The sequence below is a fragment of the Botrytis cinerea genome, chromosome 9, assembly GCF_000143535.2.
Source record: "Botrytis cinerea B05.10 chromosome 9, complete sequence".
In the NCBI taxonomy this organism is placed as follows: domain Eukaryota; kingdom Fungi; phylum Ascomycota; class Leotiomycetes; order Helotiales; family Sclerotiniaceae; genus Botrytis; species Botrytis cinerea.
Genome location: NC_037318.1, coordinates 7,930 through 28,256, shown reverse-complemented (window position 1 = coordinate 28,256; position 20,327 = coordinate 7,930). Strand labels below are relative to the sequence as shown.

The 20,327-nt window shown below is 33.6% G+C and overlaps 5 protein-coding genes across 5 annotated transcripts; 3 read left to right on the top strand and 2 right to left on the bottom strand.

Moving 5' to 3' along the window:
* The first annotated feature begins 108 nt into the window (after positions 1–108).
* On the top strand, positions 109–1,108 carry BCIN_09g00060 (hypothetical protein). Its single transcript, XM_024694834.1, has one exon. It carries the CDS (start codon positions 281–283, stop codon positions 935–937), a length of 657 nt encoding a protein of 218 aa, XP_024550627.1. The 5' UTR covers positions 109–280; the 3' UTR covers positions 938–1,108.
* Positions 1,109–1,221: 113 nt separating this feature from the next.
* Positions 1,222–2,735, bottom strand: BCIN_09g00050 (hypothetical protein). Its single transcript, XM_024694833.1, has 4 exons — positions 2,170–2,735; positions 1,884–2,109; positions 1,479–1,776; positions 1,222–1,405 (listed from the first exon to the last, which is right to left on the bottom strand). The coding sequence occupies exons 1-4, from the start codon at positions 2,597–2,599 to the stop codon at positions 1,355–1,357; spliced, it is 1,005 nt and encodes a 334-aa protein (XP_024550626.1). The 5' UTR covers positions 2,600–2,735; the 3' UTR covers positions 1,222–1,354.
* A 5,858-nt stretch (positions 2,736–8,593) lies between these two features.
* On the top strand, positions 8,594–9,776 carry BCIN_09g00040 (hypothetical protein). The gene is made up of 2 exons (XM_024694832.1): positions 8,594–9,410; positions 9,473–9,776. The coding sequence occupies exons 1-2, from the start codon at positions 8,615–8,617 to the stop codon at positions 9,706–9,708; spliced, it is 1,032 nt and encodes a 343-aa protein (XP_024550625.1). The 5' UTR covers positions 8,594–8,614; the 3' UTR covers positions 9,709–9,776.
* A 1,457-nt stretch (positions 9,777–11,233) lies between these two features.
* On the bottom strand, positions 11,234–12,204 carry BCIN_09g00030 (hypothetical protein). The gene is made up of 3 exons (XM_024694831.1): positions 12,178–12,204; positions 11,885–12,124; positions 11,234–11,834 (listed from the first exon to the last, which is right to left on the bottom strand). Exons 2-3 carry the CDS (start codon positions 12,035–12,037, stop codon positions 11,268–11,270), a joined length of 720 nt encoding a protein of 239 aa, XP_024550624.1. The 5' UTR covers positions 12,038–12,124; positions 12,178–12,204; the 3' UTR covers positions 11,234–11,267.
* Positions 12,205–17,921: 5,717 nt separating this feature from the next.
* BCIN_09g00020 (hypothetical protein) lies at positions 17,922–19,970 on the top strand. The gene is made up of 5 exons (XM_024694830.1): positions 17,922–18,184; positions 18,263–18,865; positions 18,926–19,228; positions 19,277–19,587; positions 19,639–19,970. The coding sequence occupies exons 1-5, from the start codon at positions 18,078–18,080 to the stop codon at positions 19,707–19,709; spliced, it is 1,395 nt and encodes a 464-aa protein (XP_024550623.1). The 5' UTR covers positions 17,922–18,077; the 3' UTR covers positions 19,710–19,970.
* The last annotated feature ends 357 nt before the right edge of the window (positions 19,971–20,327 follow it).

Here is a 20,327-nt window from a genome sequence, read left to right as displayed (position 1 = left end):
CAAACATCAGTGAGTTTATGTCGTTCGCATTAAAGTTTGTCTCATAAACCCCCCCCCCCCCCCCCCCCCCCATATGATTCTGATACATGAATCTTTTTGACATCGCGGGGTCACAATCTTTATATATAATTATATGATGCCCTCTCCTATTTTTGGTGTTCCAAACAATCATCATTTCCATTCACTTGATTATACCAGCACACATCGGGAAAGTTGATCTTTCTTACAAAGCCTTACACTCATTTACAATTCCTTAAAAAACAAAATTTACATCGTCAAAATGCAAGGCTCAATCCACAGCGTTTCCTTTCTCCTCCTTTTATTGGGTACCTTTATTCTCGCAAGTCCCATGCCAACCCAAAAACCAACAGTACCATCAACATCAAAATCAACAACACCAATCAATAAGATGTATAGTCTTTCATCTCATCAAATGATGAATACAACCAACGACGATACCAACCCTAAATCTTCTACAAGTTCTGCTGCTGCCAAATCAACTGGAACATCCACTGCATGCTCACCAGAAGTCCAAGCTCTTGCATCGGGAATCAATTCGAATATTGCAGACCAACGTAATGAACAAAAAGCTGTGACAGCTGTAGGAAAGGCCCTTCAACAATCACCTTTTAATGCCTCCATGTTTGATGCCGCGCAATCCTCACTCATGACTTTTGTTCAAAAAGGAATTCAGATTCGACAAAATAATCAAAAGATAGCTCCAGCAGGAAATGCGGCTATACCTGGTTTAGCAACTGTCGCAATGGCACAACAGGAAGAGTTGAATTTAACCATGAGTTTGACTGCAAGTAATGTGGCTAGTAGTAATGCAACAGTTGCAAAATTGAAGACAGATTTTGCCGGTGGAATTGTACAAAATATGAAGAATTTGGCGGCGGCAACTAAAGGTTGTAAAATGCCCAGCACTACCACATAATTTATGGATCTGGCGGTTTTAGTCAACAGAGATGAATCATTCATGAGAGACGCTGGTCACTCTGTAATGTAGCAAATATGGTATAGATGTTTCGCTTCATAAAAAGAATTTCATAGTACGATTAATGATCATTCATGCCGCCGAGTCAATTGTTCTCGTGAATGTTTCTCAAAGCCTCAAACTGTATCACCATAAGAATCAAACAACCGTGATCAAAACGTTTCGCATGCACTTCCATAATCATATCAATGTTTCTTTCATTTTCGAAAGTTTATCGCTGAACGTGCAACTAGCAACCAGCAATCATTCATACATCCAATCACCCATTCCTACAATACTTATCTTTCACTGTGTCAAATCCATTTCCAAATAGTTTCCTACCAGACCTCGATACAACTCATGTCCACCTTGGCGAAATTATCTATGATAAAGTTTATTCCTCGAATCTTGCACATTCAGCAATGTGTACTAGATAAACAATGTCAGGTAAGGGCACTTCATTTTATTCATTCTGCCAAGGAAAAGAAATTGGAATACTCACACTACACAATTTAATTCCTCCTCCTTCAACTCCCATACCTGGTGCTACCGTATCAATTTCCCTATGTAAAGCTCTCAATCCCCTATATTCCATACTCTCCCACCAATCCAAATAAACACTTGCAGTAATACCCTGCCACTCAAAAATGTGCATCTCCACCAGTATTTGACCAATAGGAAATTCTGGTTTTAATGGATCTGGAGATGTAAGTGCACCAGCGCCTCCAGGAAGTGTATGGCCATTCAAAGAAGAGAGAGCATTGTATTCCGAGTATTCGATATCTGTCTTCAAGATGTCACTATTCTCACCAAAAATCAAACCATTAGCTTTTCTTAATTGTTATCAAGGGAAAAATTGTTGGCAGCGAGGATTAGGAGAATGCGCGACGGCATCTAAGAAACTTACATGTAATCATGTCCATTCCTTTTCATCATATCTTGAATTGTAACAAGTCGATTTGCGTCATCTGTTGCACTATTTGCTCCATTTCTCTCAAAATGTGCCCTTGCTCTCATTTCTTCCGTAACTTCTTCACCAAAATTAAATCCCGGCACATGTTGATCATAACCCCAAATTTCACATTTCGTTCGACTGAGTATTTCGGCTTCGAATGATGAATCATTTCCAACACCTATTTTGATTTGAAGTTAGTCTTGAATCTTTGTCCAACGTTGATGAATCAATTACTCACCAAAACTATAAACCACGCAAGGTTTTTCCTTCTCAATGAATTTACTAATTCCACAAATCCACCAACCTCCTTCTCCAAGTCTTCCAAGTCTTTCCATTTCCCATGGACAGCCGTAACTTGGGGTGACTAAATCCCAAATACTCCATGGAGTTTCTTTGAAAGTACTTTCATCCTTAGCAGGAAAAAACCCTCGATCCGGAAAATTATGTCTAATCTCTCTTCGTTTTGTTACTCCTCGCTGATATATGATTTCGGATTCTTGCATGAATGCATTGAGATTTGGACGTGATATAGGTATGAAATGAAAAGTTCCTAATGTTGGTATGGAGAATGGTACTTTTGATCTGGCTTTTGATGGAACAGCGATGAATATGGCTAAAAGGATTAACGAAGTCAAAAATAATATCTGAACAATATTGTTGGATCTCATGATAAGATTAGAGTCGTGGTTTTTTGTTGTTCTGCAAAAATACTTTGGCCAGAAATTTTACCAAAGTTACGAAATACGTATTAAGAGGAGTGAGAAAATATTTTGATTCTTTAGTTTCAATATTCTTTTCTATTTCATGGCATTTATGAGTACGTTTATGTGGAAATAAAGGGCAAATATTCATTTTCAGCCCATTAGATTGCAACCAATAGGATCATGAATAGTTTGAAAAATGTTTCTGCTTTCTTTTTGTGACTCGTCGAAATCTCTCTAGTCGAAACCCCTTGCTTGATTGTGGAGAGACATTGTTTTTGAAAATCGGCGTATCTAAGAACCTCTGGTTTCTTTATCATTTGATAGGCGTTTTGGAAAGAATGGTAAGAATTTTAGACATCCTTGAATTTGGTAAGAGGGAAAGAGAAAGTCATGAAACTTTCTATTCTTTTGAAATATTCTGATATTATGATTTATTTCTCGTGATATTAGCTGTTTATGACAGGGTGGGAGACCTCTAAATGACCTACCAATCTAAATCTATGAATGATACCCTCAAGTAAAGTAAGCCTAGTATGATGACTGAAAGAGTCATTCAAAAATATTTGCAATGCCATATGTGGTTGGGGGTCATTTCTGGATAATTACCCACAACCCCAATGTTAATGCACATAGCAATTGATTCTTGATGATGCGATAAGTCCAGCTTAATTATGTTGTAAACGGCATCTGGAGCTCGTCACTAAGTGTGATCCATCAAGATGCTCAGTTGCGAAACGCGGCACAAAAGAATATAAGCGAATATACCCCCTATTCAGAAGACTTAGAAGGAATCGAGAATCTTACTTATTGCTCAGAATCATATGGAAGTCTATACTGTCAATTCAAATATTGTATTCTATCGCGGAACTAAGTAGAGACGGCACAGAATTAAAAGATGTAGTTGCAAATATATGATAATGTTGGTGGTGTGTCAATTCTATACATGTAGTCTTTGAGAACATCACAAATCTGAATTAAGCTTCAGAAGCAAAAACGAATCGATTATGTTGATACCAAAAGCATGAATTATTGCGGAATGTAATCAAAGTTATGGAAAAAAAATCAATATTTGGTTACGTGAAGACAATGATGTTGAACGTGTAGTTCAACAGTTCCTACTATTGCGCAGCCACATAATAGTTTCCAAATCAAAAAGACCTATCTAGGCAGTTTTTTTAACTTACAAGAGTCAATGCAAGAAATTTCAGAAGCTCACAATAAGCAGTTCAAGATTCCGTTTCTGACAGGTTACTACCATATTTTAGATCCTTTGAAACCTTTACACCACCACATAAATGCTTCCGTCGTCTGCAATTAATGTTCCGCAATTTCTTAACCATGGAATGAATAATTCGTAAAGTTTTCTAACTTTACAACCTGTGTTTCAAGATTCCGATACTGTCAGGTTACTTCCAAACAAGACTCCATTATGGTATTTTCGAGCTTTGCGTACCCATACAATGTTACCCGCTGCTCAAAAACCATTTTTCGCGATTTTTTGACTCGATATGAATCAGTCTAAAAACTTTCGTAATCTTCAGTAAGGCGATTCGAGCTTGAGATCCTGTTAGACTGTCCGTACTATCATATTTGACATTTCCATGGCGGCGCGGCCATTGAGCAACCCCAAGATATTTTCTAGTATGTAAAAAGTGATTTTCACAGTCTTTCAACTCCAGAAGAGAAAGCATACGAACTTTCATAGCTTTCCGATAGATTTCGCAAAATCCCGACGCTGTGAAACCTTCTTCATATCACAACCGTACTATGTTCCATCACGACTTCTTCGCAGTTACAAAAAGTCTTCCGCCATTTAAAACATAACTTCCAGAGCTCATTAACTTTTGATCACTCAGAATGATCGGTCTGTGCACTAATATCTGATCAATTGCGCAAGTTTCCAACGCCATCAAGTCTTCGAATAATCATGACTATCTTAGGCTCAATGCCAGCTTTCCACGGCAATATATGAATTTACGCATTTCGGAAAACACTCTCTGCAGTTCAGAGACATTTAATTGATTTTTTTTTTAGCATATTTTAATAGTTTCCGACAAGCTTTGTAAGTTTTCGATTGAATTTCGATTGTCAGTTAGTAATTTTGTAGGTGTTTAGTTTTTCATATTGTTACTTGATCTTTGGATGTTTCTATATCAAGAAAATGTTTCGATAATACTCCAAGATACTATATATTGCTTTTTATACGTTTAGAAACTGTTTTTAAGAAGAGGCAGACCTTACCTTCATCTCCTAAGTATTTGAGTATTGGCTACATGGGTACATCAACCACTTTATTCCGATTGAATTTATATTTTACATCTTGAAACTTCCATGGAATATTTATTAGACTATGAAGAGTCGATTGTATAAGTTTTGCAGAAATCCCAGTACCTTATCATGAGTTACTTGGTACGATGTGTTGGATTTCTGCCCCTTGCTGACCTCTTTCACCCTCCAGTATTCTACTCCAGTTCTTAAAACTTGTAAAAAATGATACCTTGCTTAATTCGATTCTATGATCAAGATCCCGCAAAGTTGTTCTGACTGATTATAAAATTTTCATCAAGTGAATTAACTGTTCCTTTCGTCTACCCGTGCTTCGCCTACCCTAAAATGCTTGGGTCGCCTTCCGCTGTTCGACTTTGAAGCCCGAATTTTGAAACTTGCGGAAGCTGCTGTTCGAAGTGGCTGAATCATATTATCTAAATCTTAGAGAAATTCCAATGCCTGATCGCTGGCCCTTCACTATGATGATTTTCATCCCTGTTAAATTACCCGTTTTTCGGGCTAGCCTCCGATGCTTGATTTTGAATTGCACATATTAAAACCTACAAAAAATGATTTTTGGATTTCAAATAATATACCATCAAGATTCCGTCAAGATCCAGCTACCTCAAGGTCATGCACAGCATCTCATACCCGGTTCTGTACTGCCCTTACCCCTATTCTTGTCAACAACGTTTTCATTATCAACACTACATACTGCATCCCAGAACGAACTTGCAGAAAATGAATTTTAGATCAAGTGATTTATGCCACCAAAATCTTACAGATTTCCGCCAAGATTTTGGCTTCATTTTCTTGTGATATTTGATTGTGGACCATTCTGACCTGATCTTCCAACATCTTTCCGTACATTAATTTTTAACTCCGCCATCTAATTCATGGGTGTGACTTCCATGGAACTTGTATATAAGCATAAATCAATGTGATTTATTGTTTGAAGATGCACTCCGGTCGTGTGGGTCTTTGTGTTTAATTTAACCTCATCGATCCACTTTGATTCTATGCTTGTCCGTGTTGTTTAAAAGTCTGCAACGCTTATTACTCACTGCAGGGCTTTAACTGAATTGTGAGCTTCCTAGTAGATGACTAGAATGTTTGCGAGCGGTGGAAATATGTACCGGCAGGCGGATACTGGTACTGGTGTGCGTCCTATTTCCGACAAAAAAAAAAAAAAAAAGCGCACAGGGTCATGAATTCAAAAAGTCATATAATAAAAGCCGCCAGACCCACTTATTTAATGACTCAAAATCTTGAGTAATCTAGTAGCAATGTTCGGAATAGAACATGGCATTACGGAGCCTTTAACAGCTCTTCTTGGTAGAATAGTGGAGAATTCCGAGAAATTGAATGCTATCAGAATGTTGAATTCTGAGTTGTTGATAGTTTAATGGGTATAGATGGACAAGAGAACATCTCTAATTTCGTTCAGTATTTGAATCAAAGTTTTCCGTTAATAATGGAGGCGAAAAATCGCATGATTTGACACCTCAGATTGAGGGCAAGACGATCATTATTTTCAAATTTTAAGCTCAATTCTGGATCAATTGGACTAAAAATAACGCAGAGATTACTCTAAGTGATCATTATTAGCTTCTTTTAGTCTGTTAAAGCTTCGATAGATTCTGATATTAGTACTTCAATTTGAGGTATAGAGCATTGCCTACGATCCCTGCTGCAACCACCAGGATAGATGTAACCTCGCATATTTGTAACTTCGTCTCTACTCCGAGTTCTAGTATTTTATTATCATTTAATTTCTCTCAATTTGAATTGACCAAGGTAATTTACGTCCTGGGGTGTTTTCACCAGGCCGAATACAACACTGGAATCTTAATGAACACGATATAACACATCATCAAAGAAATAGGGGCGATTTAAACGAGGCTTCGGTAGATGGCAACGACCGTAATTATTGAAGCAATTATTCTTATCTTACCTAAAGATAGAATGCTATGTATACGGGGAAGATTGAATGAAGTTGTGGCCCTATCCGAACAACCACGAGTGATTTTTCTTGGGCTACGATGGAGATCATGTTAGCGGGCTACAAATAATTTGGCCCTAACTTAGGATCAATGCTAAAAGAAATTCATAAGTACGCCAAGAATCATTTCGATGGCTAAAAGCAATTGATGCTGTTTTGGTTGATGATTCAAAAGAATGAGAGATTTGTCAAGTGAAAAATTGGCACGTGAGATTTCGATGCATGAGGTGGCAAAAATGACAAGCAATAATTGGAGTATCATCTTTGCTTACTGTATTCCAAAAATTGGTCATTAAATAAGCAAATAGGAAAGAAGAACTTTGAAAAAATAATCGCGATTGCTGCAAGCCGTCAGCATTATACCCACTTCAATTAAGCTGTTAACGTCCCTGTAGTGGCAGAATCCGCGATTGACGAAGTGGCCGCTTTGTTAGCCCCAGAAAATAGTCAATATTTTTATAATGTATTGAAAAAAGTGGTTTTAAAGTATTAATTAAAAGGCTTTTTCTTTTATAAATGATTAGAAATTTTTATTCCAAAGGAACTTAATGAAATTCTTGAATTCTAGTTTGAATTTTAGTTTAAAATAATCAATACTTTATTCATATTGAATTCGATTAATAATTGAAATAAATATAAATATATAAATTAAAACTAGGTAGATAATACATATAAATAGTACATTCTATATAGCATAATACAATAATAAAACTTTTGATTAAAGAATAAATTGAAAATAAAATGAATAATCCTTTTTAAGTTTTCGGCTAATACTTTCCCCTTTCCTTCTAACTCTTACATTTGCTTTTCTTTTTCTTTTAACTCTTATGTTTGCTCCTCTATTCCTTCTAACTCTTACATTTGCTTCTTTTTTGTTTACCTTTTCTACAATTCTAATATTTGTCGAATCCTGAAATCCCTAAAACCCTTCAGGGTTTCCATTTTCTTTTTTTCTGTTAAAAGTTAATACTAAATAGATCTCATTTTATATCGATTCTATTCATTATTAATGAATTAGCTATATCGTTATTAACGAATTGAATATATTATAAATGTAATATATATATATAAAATTTGTATAGAGATTTATATTGAATTTCTTTTCATTGAAATTATTAACTTTGTTATTACAGGATAACTTCAGTTCGGAATCTACAATTCGACCAATAGCAGACGAAAATCTCATCAAAACCAACAGTCCCCGCATGAATATCCAATTCATATCTTACATTTCTCGAATGATTAAATAAAGTCTATATCGTATAGAATTTAGAGTCAGAATTCCGAAGCCAGTATATCAAGACCTCTTCAGACATTCGAAAAAAATCCACTCCCATAATATTCCATCATTTACCTTTCAATATATCACAATCACAAAAATAACATCTGAATTCATTATGGCTCTCCCAAATAGACCAACTTCTCGAGTCCTTGTCGAATTTCTGGATCTCAATCCTGAGGTAGAATTCCTTCGATATCAATATTTGGATATTGGAAATGTATTACGACTATTAACAGTCACCAAATCTCATGCCCTCAATCTGGCTGAGAAGCCTCTCAAGGTGTCTTGCCTTACCCTTGGTTGTCTTCCGGATGATTCAATAAATTTAACTCGATTTCAACCGGTTGGATATGATGAAATTTATCCAGATTGGGCAAGCCTTCGATGATGTACTTATTTGGAAAATGGAAAGACACATGCTAGTGTTATGTGTTTTGTGAAAGAAATGAGTCGAAATTTTCCACCTTGGAAACGAGATTCTCGATCACTATTATACGAAACTTTGAATCGTGCAGAGAATTTAGGCTATCAATTTCTCATAGGATTTGAACTCGAATTCCACCTTTCCAGAATTGACGGAGAGAAATCAGTAAAGCAAGTGAGTCAATTCTATGGTGCTGCAACATTTAGAGATGGAACTATATCTCGATTGATAGAGGAATGCATTCGATGTCTCTTGAATTCGGGAATTGAAGCGACTCATTTCCATAGTGAAGTTGGATACGGAATGTTTGAAATTCCAACTGGTCCATTGAGACCAATCGAAGCTGTTGATACTCTCGTTTACTGTAAAGAAGCTATCCAAAAAATTTCTTTGAAGCATGGATTCAAAGCAACATTTTTTCCAAAGCCAGTATTATCGCCATTCCAAACAGCTGTTGGAGCTCATGTTCATTTCTCAATTGACGATGCCACACAAGAAGTTGCTGATAATTTCTTGGCCGGAATCCTCGAGAATCTTCCAGCTCTATGTGCATTTAGTATGCCAAATTATGACAGCTATCATCGATTAGGAGGGCATAGAGGTACTATTGGTACTTGGGTTGGATGGGGACAAGAAGATAAAGATGTTGCTGTGAGAAAAATATCTGGAAGAACAGGTTATTGGGAGATTAGATGTGCAGATCAAATGGCGAATATGTTTTACGTCTTGTCTGCGTGGATTACAGCCGGAACTTGGGGAGTGAGAAATAAAATACCAGTGAGATGGAAGAGCCCTCAAAGTGAGTAATTCAAATCCGTTTAATCAAATCCGGTTGATCAAAACTGAACTAATGGATTCCAGGTTTGGTGGCAGAAATGACTCCAGACGAAGTGAAGTCATTAAATTGGGATACGAAACTTCCACTTTCTCTTATCGATGCTGTAGCCGCATTAGAAGTGAAAGTAGACAGTGACTCATTGAGTGAACTGGGAAAAGAATTCTTACGTATGTATATTGATTTCAAAAAGCTCGAAGCTCAGCAAGCTGCAGAAAAAACCGAGGAAGAAAGACTCGATGTACTTACAACGATCTTTTAACTTACGAAAAGCTTAGCCAAGCAGTAAGATAGATAGATCCCTTTTTCAATCAAGACCTAAATTTCTCAAGAATTACATAAGGTCTCGAATGAATTAGATGGTGGTGAATATAATGACCGTTATGAAAAACCAATTCAATCAAGGAAAGTACCTTGAGATTTGGATTTCATCAACAAAATTCAATCTTGTGTCAAAAAAACTGACTGGAAGTCTCTGCATGTTAATTTTACATGCACTAGGAGGCTTCCCTGATTTCCGATCAATGGTTTCATACAAGAAATATTTACGAGTGTAAAACTTTGTCATCCACACACAAGTATGTCTTACACGGGGAACTTTAGTAATATTAATCTGCAATAATTAATAATAATATAATGTGATTTATTATCGAACAGACCATATCATCGAGTAGACCACTTTCAAAATGTATCAAAAATTAGCCATTTCTAATATTCATATTTTAATAATCAATTATTATTTTTTAAAATAAAAAGAATATTGTACGTACTACATACGTGCTCCACTTCATCTCAGTTTGATGTATTTTATAACGGATTTGGTACACAACCCATAGAACCGCAGATCATCAATCCGCTGTTTTTGGAGCGGATTATTACCTTCGCTGATTCCGTGCGTGTTTTACATCCAAACTAACTCTAAGTACATTGTGGCATGTGGGTCGCAATGCTCCTTTATCGTCTGTTAAACTCTATTTGCGATACCACCGCATGATCCATACGAAGGTTGGAGACCAGCGAGGTCCTGACTCCGTCATAGCGGACATCTTTTGCAAACAGTGCACATGACACAACTTTGTAAACTGCGAAACATATGAATTCACACATCAAAATAAATTAACATAACTTGACTAGAATTGAGTCAAAATCACCCTCTTACCTCGTTATTCTATGTGTTTATTTAATATACAATAAATCAAAAGTCAATTCTTATTTCACTTAAAGAAATTTCAATCGATTCCTCAAAAACTTTAATTTTAAAAAATCGAAATGTAAATTGAATTACAGAAGAGTAATAATGAAACTTGACTAACTAGTCTTTCAAAAAAAATAGAAGTCTTACTTTTCTATAGATCGTATACTGTTCGTCGACTTGATATAGATTTCGTGAATAGCAAAAAAGCGTCGTAAGAATCCAATAATTTTTCTATATAATTCAACTCGACTATTAACTTCAATATTTCTTCTACTATTAAGAAGAACTCCTCAGCTGAAGACGACGTCATTGCGATTTTCATTCTTTGAAAAAGAGGGATTTCTTTCTTTGTAGGCCTCGATTATAAATGGTGCCCGGCCCTATGATTGCGCTCCTTATACATATCGAATATATGAGCTCTGCGCAAGTGGCATTTATTTGGTAAAAAAGTTTTGTAACCTTAACTAGCTTCCTCTGGTATAAGCGTCGATGAACAACTACAAGGAAATAACTTTAGAAACATGCTCCAGTACATTTATATGAACCTTTCCCGTAACTCAGGTAGATAACTTATTTAAAACATATTCGTTTATGGCATTTATTATATAACATCGCCTCAGCAGGCCCTATGCCACCCCAGCAGCAACAGCAGGCATCCTACAGATCCACTCATTTGCCTTCCCCTCGGCCGCATCTACTAACCATCTTGCCAACGCTCCTCTCTTCTGGTTCATAGCCCAGCCCTTTCCTCCAACGGCACCAACAAAGTCTCTACCACCTTCCCTATCAGCTTTCCAACTCGCTTCATCATCCCCGCCGGGTATACCAGCAATACGAAATACTGTCCAGTCAATCTCTTCTCTCGATGTTAACTTGTCAAATGTAGCTGCAATATTCATGACGGTCTGATATGCTGCGCTTGCTAGGATTGGCATAAGACCTCTAACTAGGTACTGTATGACAGAAAATTTGTCTTCGGGCCGCCTGATAGAAAGTGTGCCCATCGCAAAGACACGACGAACATTATTGGCGCGCATAATAGGGAAGAGGAGCTCGTAAAAGCTGGAGTAGGCTGTTGGGTCAATGTTGATGTTTTTGTCTTTTATACTGGGGCCAAGTAGGGAGATGATAACTGAACAAGGTGCAACCGCCAAAGCAAGGGCCTCTTGGTCAAGCAAGTCGCCTTTGATTATCTATAGACAATTAGCGCTAAACTCGTGGCTCAAGGAAATAATTTTATCACCTCAATAAGGGAATTCGTTGCCAGATCTGAAGGTATTTTGGAGGGATTTCGAGCGTAGACTACTATAGAATGTTTGCGAAAGACGAGTTCTCGAAGTACACATATTCCAGCAGGGCCTGTACCACCCAGTACAAGGATCTTGTCACCGGTCATTGTTGGTTCTTTATGGCAAGTCCTAGTTAGGTGTGATAGAAGTTAACAATAGAGAAGTTGCAGCATATAAAGCCCAGATGAACAAATCTGCGACTTTCAGATTGACTTAAATAGAACTACATGGGACCTACTTGACCTACTCAAATTTCTGGAATTGAAATTTGTTCTTAAAGGCCAAGGGCAAACCCCGCGAGGCAGACGATACGACGTAACGACAGCACTTTGGAAGTTTTGAGATTGCTCCCGCATATCCGCTCGACAGTCCGCGAAAGCGGGGTTTCTCGCTCAACAGTCCGCAACAGCGGCTGCCTCCCGCTGATTGTCCGCCTGCCCTGTGCCTGTTCCACAGATGCTTTCGCATCCATATTCATATTCCATGACCCAGTATCATAGAAGGAGAAGGATGGCGAGGCGAAATCTAGGGCCTTCCGTACTATACGTCCTGCTTTGCTGACTACCACTCCTGGTGGCCCTCCAGCGCACTCCCACCTGCAATGGTCGCAATGGGTGGCTTGGGTAGTACGGCTGGCTACGGGTAGCCGTGGGTATGGGTGGCCTGGGGGATAAAAAGTCATACCCATTAATCAATGGATGGCTATAGATATTAATGCCTCATTTTCGTAGATTGATTGAGTAAAGTGTATGTAGTACGGGTATTGCTTAAATAAGTCCCATTCGCTTAGGATTTTATTCTAATATAATAAAGATCACTATTAATTTCAAACTCATAAACAATTTCTTTGATTTTTGTACATAAAATACATACAAATTGCAAACCTACGAGTACTCGTGGGTATCCGTGAATGCAAATGGGTATTTTGAGCTACTCATAATAGCTGGGTATTGGGGCGTCTGATTGACTACCCATTAATAATGGCTTGGGTTGGGTTTTCGAAAATTAGTACGAAACCCACCCATTGCGACTACTGCCCACCTGTCACTATGACTAGAGCAGCTATTTAGTCGTCTTCAAAAAAATACTAAAATAAGTCATTTCACTACCTTTTTTAAAACATAAATTTCTACATATTTGAATGATTTTATCTGATTTATATATTAATCTAATTTATAATTTTCTTTTTTAAAAAATTGATTGTAAAGTATCGAAAATAAAAAAGATCTTTTTAAATTATATTTTTAATAAAGTTGTAGGTTTTCAAAGTTGAAAATTTTCAAAATTTATTACATGTAACGCTTTTCTCATATAAAAAAATCGGGTTTTTCGAAAATTTTGGGAATTATTACCTTGAAACCCTACAACTCTTTTTTTAAAAAAAAATCCATTCATTTTTTCAAACAATTTCAATTATAATTCACTATCTCTATGAATTTGAATAATTCAATTCATATATTAATCGAAATTTCATATAGTTAAAAAGTTGAATAAGTGAAGGTTTTTGATATAGTTTTCGCTTAGTATGCGATAAGCCGGGGCCTTAACTCTTATAGATTCGTAAAAGTAAATTAAATGGAAAAATACTTATATATTATATAATTATATATTTATATAGCAGGTCATTTTATATTTACAGATTCATAAAACCTCTTCTGATTGATTATAAATAATATATCGATATTAGAATAGGATTATTTTAATTAAACATAAGGAAAAACTATACAAAACTGTTTCAATACAACATATAATTTTAAAAGGAAAAAAAATTCGATTGGAAAAAAAAAAATTAGATTAAAATAATTGAAAGCTTTTTAGTAATTTAATTAATTTTAGAGTAAGCTTTATAATAATAATAATAGAATTAATAAATTGAATAGATTAAATTGAAAAGAGATATATTCAAAAGTATATTATTAAATAGGAAATATAAATACCTTGGGTATAATTGCCTTAAATGTTTTTCAATATTAAAATCTGAATTAGAATCTGAATTAGATTTTGAAAATAAGAAAGAAAATTAGAAAGAGAATAAGAAAGATATTTAAAAAAGAAAAGAGATTTAGAAAGAGATTTAGAAAGAGATTTAGAAAGAGAATAAGAAAGAGAATTAGAAAAGAAAAGAGACTTAAAAAGAGAATAAGAAAGAAAATTAGAAAAGAAAAGAGATTTAGAAAGAGAATTATAAGATTTTAAGGTTTTAAAGTTTAATTATATTTCTAATATCTTTATATAAACTAGAAGTAAGAGATTAGTAAAGTTTATAAACTATTATTATTATTATTATTATTATTATTATTTATAATTAAATCTCGAGCGTAGCGAGGATCGGGGGGTTGAGGGCTGGCCCTCATAAAGATTAAAGAATTAAAATTAAAGTTTTATATATCTCAAAATTAAGAAGAAAAGAAAAAGCTACTATGAAATCATAGTCTAAAAAATTATTCTTCCCCGACGACTAGTTCAAATTAATAGTTCTACGTATTCTCTGAGTTTTATTATATTTCCTATCTTTAGCATTATAAATCTTATTCATTTTATTTATTATACCTAGTATTATAACCGTCATAAGGAGTAATATGAGAATAGTCTTAAGAATTAAGAATTAAATAAAAGAACTATACTAAGATAGAAAGGTCTTTCTATATAATTAAGACCTATATGATAATTGATTATATAACTATCTATTTGATATTACTAAATAAGAGTCTAGATATAATATTTAAGTTAGTCATTTAGATTTACTATAAAAGAGTGAAAGGTGATAATGATCATATAAGAAAAGCTTTCGCATATATTAAGTATAAAGCAAGTAGTTATATATAATAAAATGAAGTGAATCACTATATTATAATAATAAGATGAGGGAGATAATAAAAGTTAGTTATTCAATTCTTCAGGAGATAATTTTGAAAGATAGAAATTCGATGATATTTTTAGATCTATAGAAGTGAAGTCATAAATACTAAATGTTGATAACATGTAATCTTGAAGTTATATGTTTTCACTCTCACATTACTATATAATTCTAAAATAACATGATTTATCACCGAGCGGATTATATCATCAAATAAATCACTTCAAAATATATTAAAATTAGTTATTTTTAAATATTCCTATTTTAATGCCTAATCATTGTTTTTGAAGAGTAAAAGAATTTAAAATAATAATAAGAGTTTAACTTCTTAAGAACCTAATTTTCATGTAAATTTCTCTAATATATTTTAAAAAAATTTGAAAATGTTACTATCTTCATTATAAAAAAATAATTTTTATAATAACTTTCATATTAATTCGAATTTCTAATAAATAACTAGAAATTCCTATTATTTATAAAAACAATTATTATATTCTTTAGAAAAAATAAGATCATATTAATAAATAAAGAAAATACATGATTATATATAGATGGATCTTATATATAAATTAAGTAATCCACTCAGTGATATGATTCGCTTGATAATAACTCATATTATATATAAAGACTTCTTATATTAATATAGTTTATTAGTGCGTATATTATATCAATACGTATACTATTTCAAAACACACTAAAATTAGGCCTTTTTTAATATTCTTATTTTAATAACTAATCATTATTTTAGAAAAAAAAAGAATGTTAAATAATTATATAAAAATTGATTCTTAGAAATATAATTTTTATATGAATATTCCTATTAAATCTTAGAAAAAGTGAAAATTGTTATGATTCTCGTTACAAAATAGTTATTTCTATAATAACTATTTTATAAATTAAGTTTTTCTTAAAACTAATTAGATTCTTATAACTTATAACATAATTTATCAGCAAGCAAATCATATCACTAAGCGAATCACTTTTATCTCAATTTACACCTTCAATTCTATATTATTCAATAACAATTAAATCAATTAATTGAAATTATTAAAAATCTAATAATCTAAGATTTATTACATTATTTTAATAGATTCTTATATTATAACCTATCTTTCCATATTTATTACAATATCAATTAAAAAATAATTCCCCATTAGAATTCCCCTCTTTTTAATACTTATCACATTAAATTTAAATATCAATCTCTTATTAAAATAATATATCAAAAGCTTTTTATCCAATAAACACTCCTCTTTAATATAATTAAGTTTTTTTCACACATCAACACTTACTTAATACCTCATTTACTATTCAAAATATACAATTCTCTACATTTAAAAATATATTTTTATAAACTAATCTCTTTATACCCTTAACTAAAACTAATACAATTTCAAATATAAATTTAAAAAAACTTAATTAATAACAAATTATTCAAAATTTAACTAATATTAATTAAAAAAAAGCTTCTATTAAATTACAAAAAATTTAAAAAATCCATTAATTTAAATCAAAAAAAAAGAAATAAATATACAAATTCAAATATCTAATTTCAAAAATACAATTTCAAAATTAAATAAAATTAAACCTATTCCTCAAAACCCTACTTTTATATTCTAAAAAATAATTAATTTCTCATATACAACTTTAAAAATTATAAAAAATTCAATCTTCAAAATATACTTAATATATATCTTAATAAAAACATTAATTTAATCCCTATATAAACATTTCAAATTACTAGAATAACCAATATCAAATAACTAAATTAAATAACTTAAATATAATAATAAATATAAACATATAATATCATTTTTTTTACAATATATTTAAAAAACTACTAATTCATAACTTTCATACCTATCTAATACTAATATTCAATATTTACCCTTTCTTCAATTCTTAATATACTTATCGAAATATTTCAACCATTCTAAACCCATTTCATTATTCATCCATCTATTAAATATAAATTTAATAATCCATTCTATAAAAAAATTAATTTCAATATATCAATTAAAAAAATAAACCTATCCTTAAACTATTAAAAATAAAAAAATAATTTCACCCTCTCCATTTCCATATATTATTACTATAACCCATTCTCAATTATCTAACTATATTGATTTACTTCTATTACATCTTTCAATACTAATAACAACCATTACTACATATATAATCCCTATTATAAAACCTATTTCATCAAAATTATAGAAATCTTTATTCAAAATACCATATTTCACTCATATATTCACAACTAATTAAAACCACTCTTCAATAAACTTAAAATCCTTATAAAAAACTCTTTGAAAATCATAAACACAATTAAAACACATCTTTAATTCAATTCAACATTTTACAAATCAATATACCCAAAACTTCCCAATACATTTCACACCCTTCAATTCAAAAATATAATTTACTATATCTTCCACATTCTTAAATTTAAATAAAAAACCTCTCAAATCCATATCAAAAATATATTAAATAATAATTGTTTCTTCTAATTCTATAAAATTATAAGAATTAACTTGAATTTCAATACAAAAAACAAAACCACTCATTTTGCAATAAAATAATATATATAATAAATTATATAACTTAACAACTTTTCGAATACTAAGTTTTTTATCTTTTTGAATAACTTTAATAACTAAGATTATTCAAACTTCTTTATTATTTGATTACATTTCAATTAATTAATAAAACATATATTGAAAGAGAAAGATATAAATTGAAATAAAAGTAATCCAGTCAATAATATAATTCGCTTGCTGATAAATTATGTTATATAATTAAATGTATTATATTAGATTTTCAGAAATTTTAATTTATAAATAAAGAAAGTACATATTTATATACAAATGAATTTTATATGTAAAATGAGTAGTATACATACTAATATAATGTACGCACTAATAAACTACGTTATCTCTATTATCTTCTACTCTTTTATAATATTGATTATAAATAATAATAATCAATTAAGCTCAATAAATAGTTGCTTTTATTATAATTTGAGTTCTCTGTAATTTAATTTTCAGCTTAGGTTTCATTAGCGTGTTGTCATTTCAGTCGCTCGGCTTATAAGAGCACTGCCCCACTTCTTGTTTCCATTATATCTCCCGCAAAATGGGAAACACGCTAGTTCACGCCTTCATCCTCACCGCTTTTAAAGCGCAAATATCGATCTTTGACTCCACCTGTGCCCGCAATGTCCACCTTATAGTCCGCCTTTCAATCCGCCTCCTAACCACACCTGAGTCCACTGCATAAACAGACACGACAATATGAGCGCTCAAAGAGTGTCCGAAATTGCGAAACATGCCTGTTTGCGTTGTAAAGATCGCAAAAGAAAATGTGACAAGGCGCTGCCAAGCTGCTCTCTCTGTGAGCGGTGAGTATGGCTTTTGCATCTGATATCGAAACCCAAAGTGTCATTTGCTCCAGCCTCTTGCTAACCGTGTGTTTGCAGCCTTCGTCAAGCTTGCAAGTATGATAATAGACCTATTTCACCAGTACGTAACTCGCAAGCACCGGAGAATGCATTCTCGCCTCATCACATTAAAGACGCCATCGTTCAAAAACTGTTGAACTTTACACGAGAAGATATCGTTACAATTTACCTTCGCACTCTGCAACCATGGTTTGCATTCATTCCGGAGGAAAGATTATCTGGCGAATTCCCCAACACGTGGAATGACGCAAGTGTCGACGTCACGCTCTTCGCCTTCACTATTCTACTCTTCAACGCCCAACCACTACTATTAGAGGGAAGTTATCGCCTCCAACCCGATACTATGCTCATGTATCTATCAATTAAATCCTGGCTTGCTTTGTTGGAGGGAGCAGGACTTAACTCGATAGGTTTGGTGTATTCAAGGTTGTTGAATACTCTATTCGAAGTTGTACATGGGTTCCACCCCGCGGCGTATTTATCAATCGCGGCTACGGTCAGAGCTGCAGATGCACTTTCTGTTTATGATGAAAATCGAGTCCCACTGCTTTCTTCATTGGGCTCCATCAAAGAAAGGGAGGAACGTAGAGACATTTGGTGTGGCATCATGATCTTAGACAGGTCCGTGACATGATTGTAACCGCTTGAATTGGGCCACTGACTTATCTCGCTTGGTTCTAGATACTTAGCAGTTGAAAATGGAAAGTTTCCCCCAGTCACGAGAGGTCGTAATATTCCAGACTACCAAAATCAGTTTGATAGAAACGCGGAAATGGTTTCATCATCTTTCCACGGGTCATTCGAAGCATCGTGCCTTCTAGACAAGGTTCACATAGCTATCTATGAGCCGACATTAGAGCAATCTTTTAATATCGAAGAAATAACCATGATATTAGGAGCTTTGAGTTCCCTCCAGACGATTGTAGCTCAGGACATGGTGGGAAAGTCAAGACTGTCCTCTAGCGGTCTGGCATTTGCTACAACGTCAGTATCCAACCCCTCGACTATCTAGCAACAACACTGACCTGCTAGCGGGCTTCTACTCATTTTCGAAAATGGAGCAAAGCCTACTATTGATGGTAGAACTAGCCAATGCCGAGAGCCATCAATTGCTATTATGGCCAATCTGCTTGATGACATTTTAAAGTTACTTGAGGAACTTGATGACAGTGTGGTATTTGATGTCCAGAATTTCTCTCCCTTCGTTCTTCATCTTATCTATAAAGCTGGGGCTATTATCACTGAAAGGCTTCAGGTAGGCATTGACTTGGAGATGAATCTACGGAAGGTGAGGATATTTCGCAAGTTTCTAAAGTTTATGAGTCAAAAATGGCTCGCTGGAGGTGAGCACATGAATCAGAATTATCTACTAAACTACTACTGACTACTTATAGAGCGCTATTTAGAACTACTGAATGAAGATACAGCACCAAGAATATTAAAGGCGATAGAGTGCGATGGTTAAGCTTAGAGTAACAAGCTATAATCGAGATATAATAGAACAAGATAGCTATAGATAAATATTATTGTACTTACGAGAAGGATACGGAAGATATGGCACCCATGAATTACGTAGGTCCTGTATGGCTAATTGTATTCTATCTAAAGAGCCAGCTATGTATAGTAGGTCTTATATCGACCTACTAAAGGAGCTAGTCTCTTTCGCATTCGCTTAGGGGTTTATTACAGCGGTCATTGAATTGAAGTCATTCACCACGTTCACACAATTATATAGTATTGAGAATCTATATGTTATGATCGGGATAGTGATCATTTGACCGTGCTAGCGCCTTTCGGCACTACGGAGGTTGACGTTATCCTCTAGACTGCCAATTGGCGGCGTCGGATGTGACCCGTGCAATATACCTTGTATGAAGAAGCCTGATTGATTAGAATGGCTTTTGTAATGCTTTTTTCAATCACTCTATTTATAAAATAGAATATTGATTTCAAATCATGATTTCCTGAATATTATTAAAAGGGAAAAGATTAGAAATCAATATATATTAGTATATTCAAAGTTTTGAAATGGAAATAATACTAAATAGATTTTGTCAGGAGTGATCCACTTTCCCATTGATCT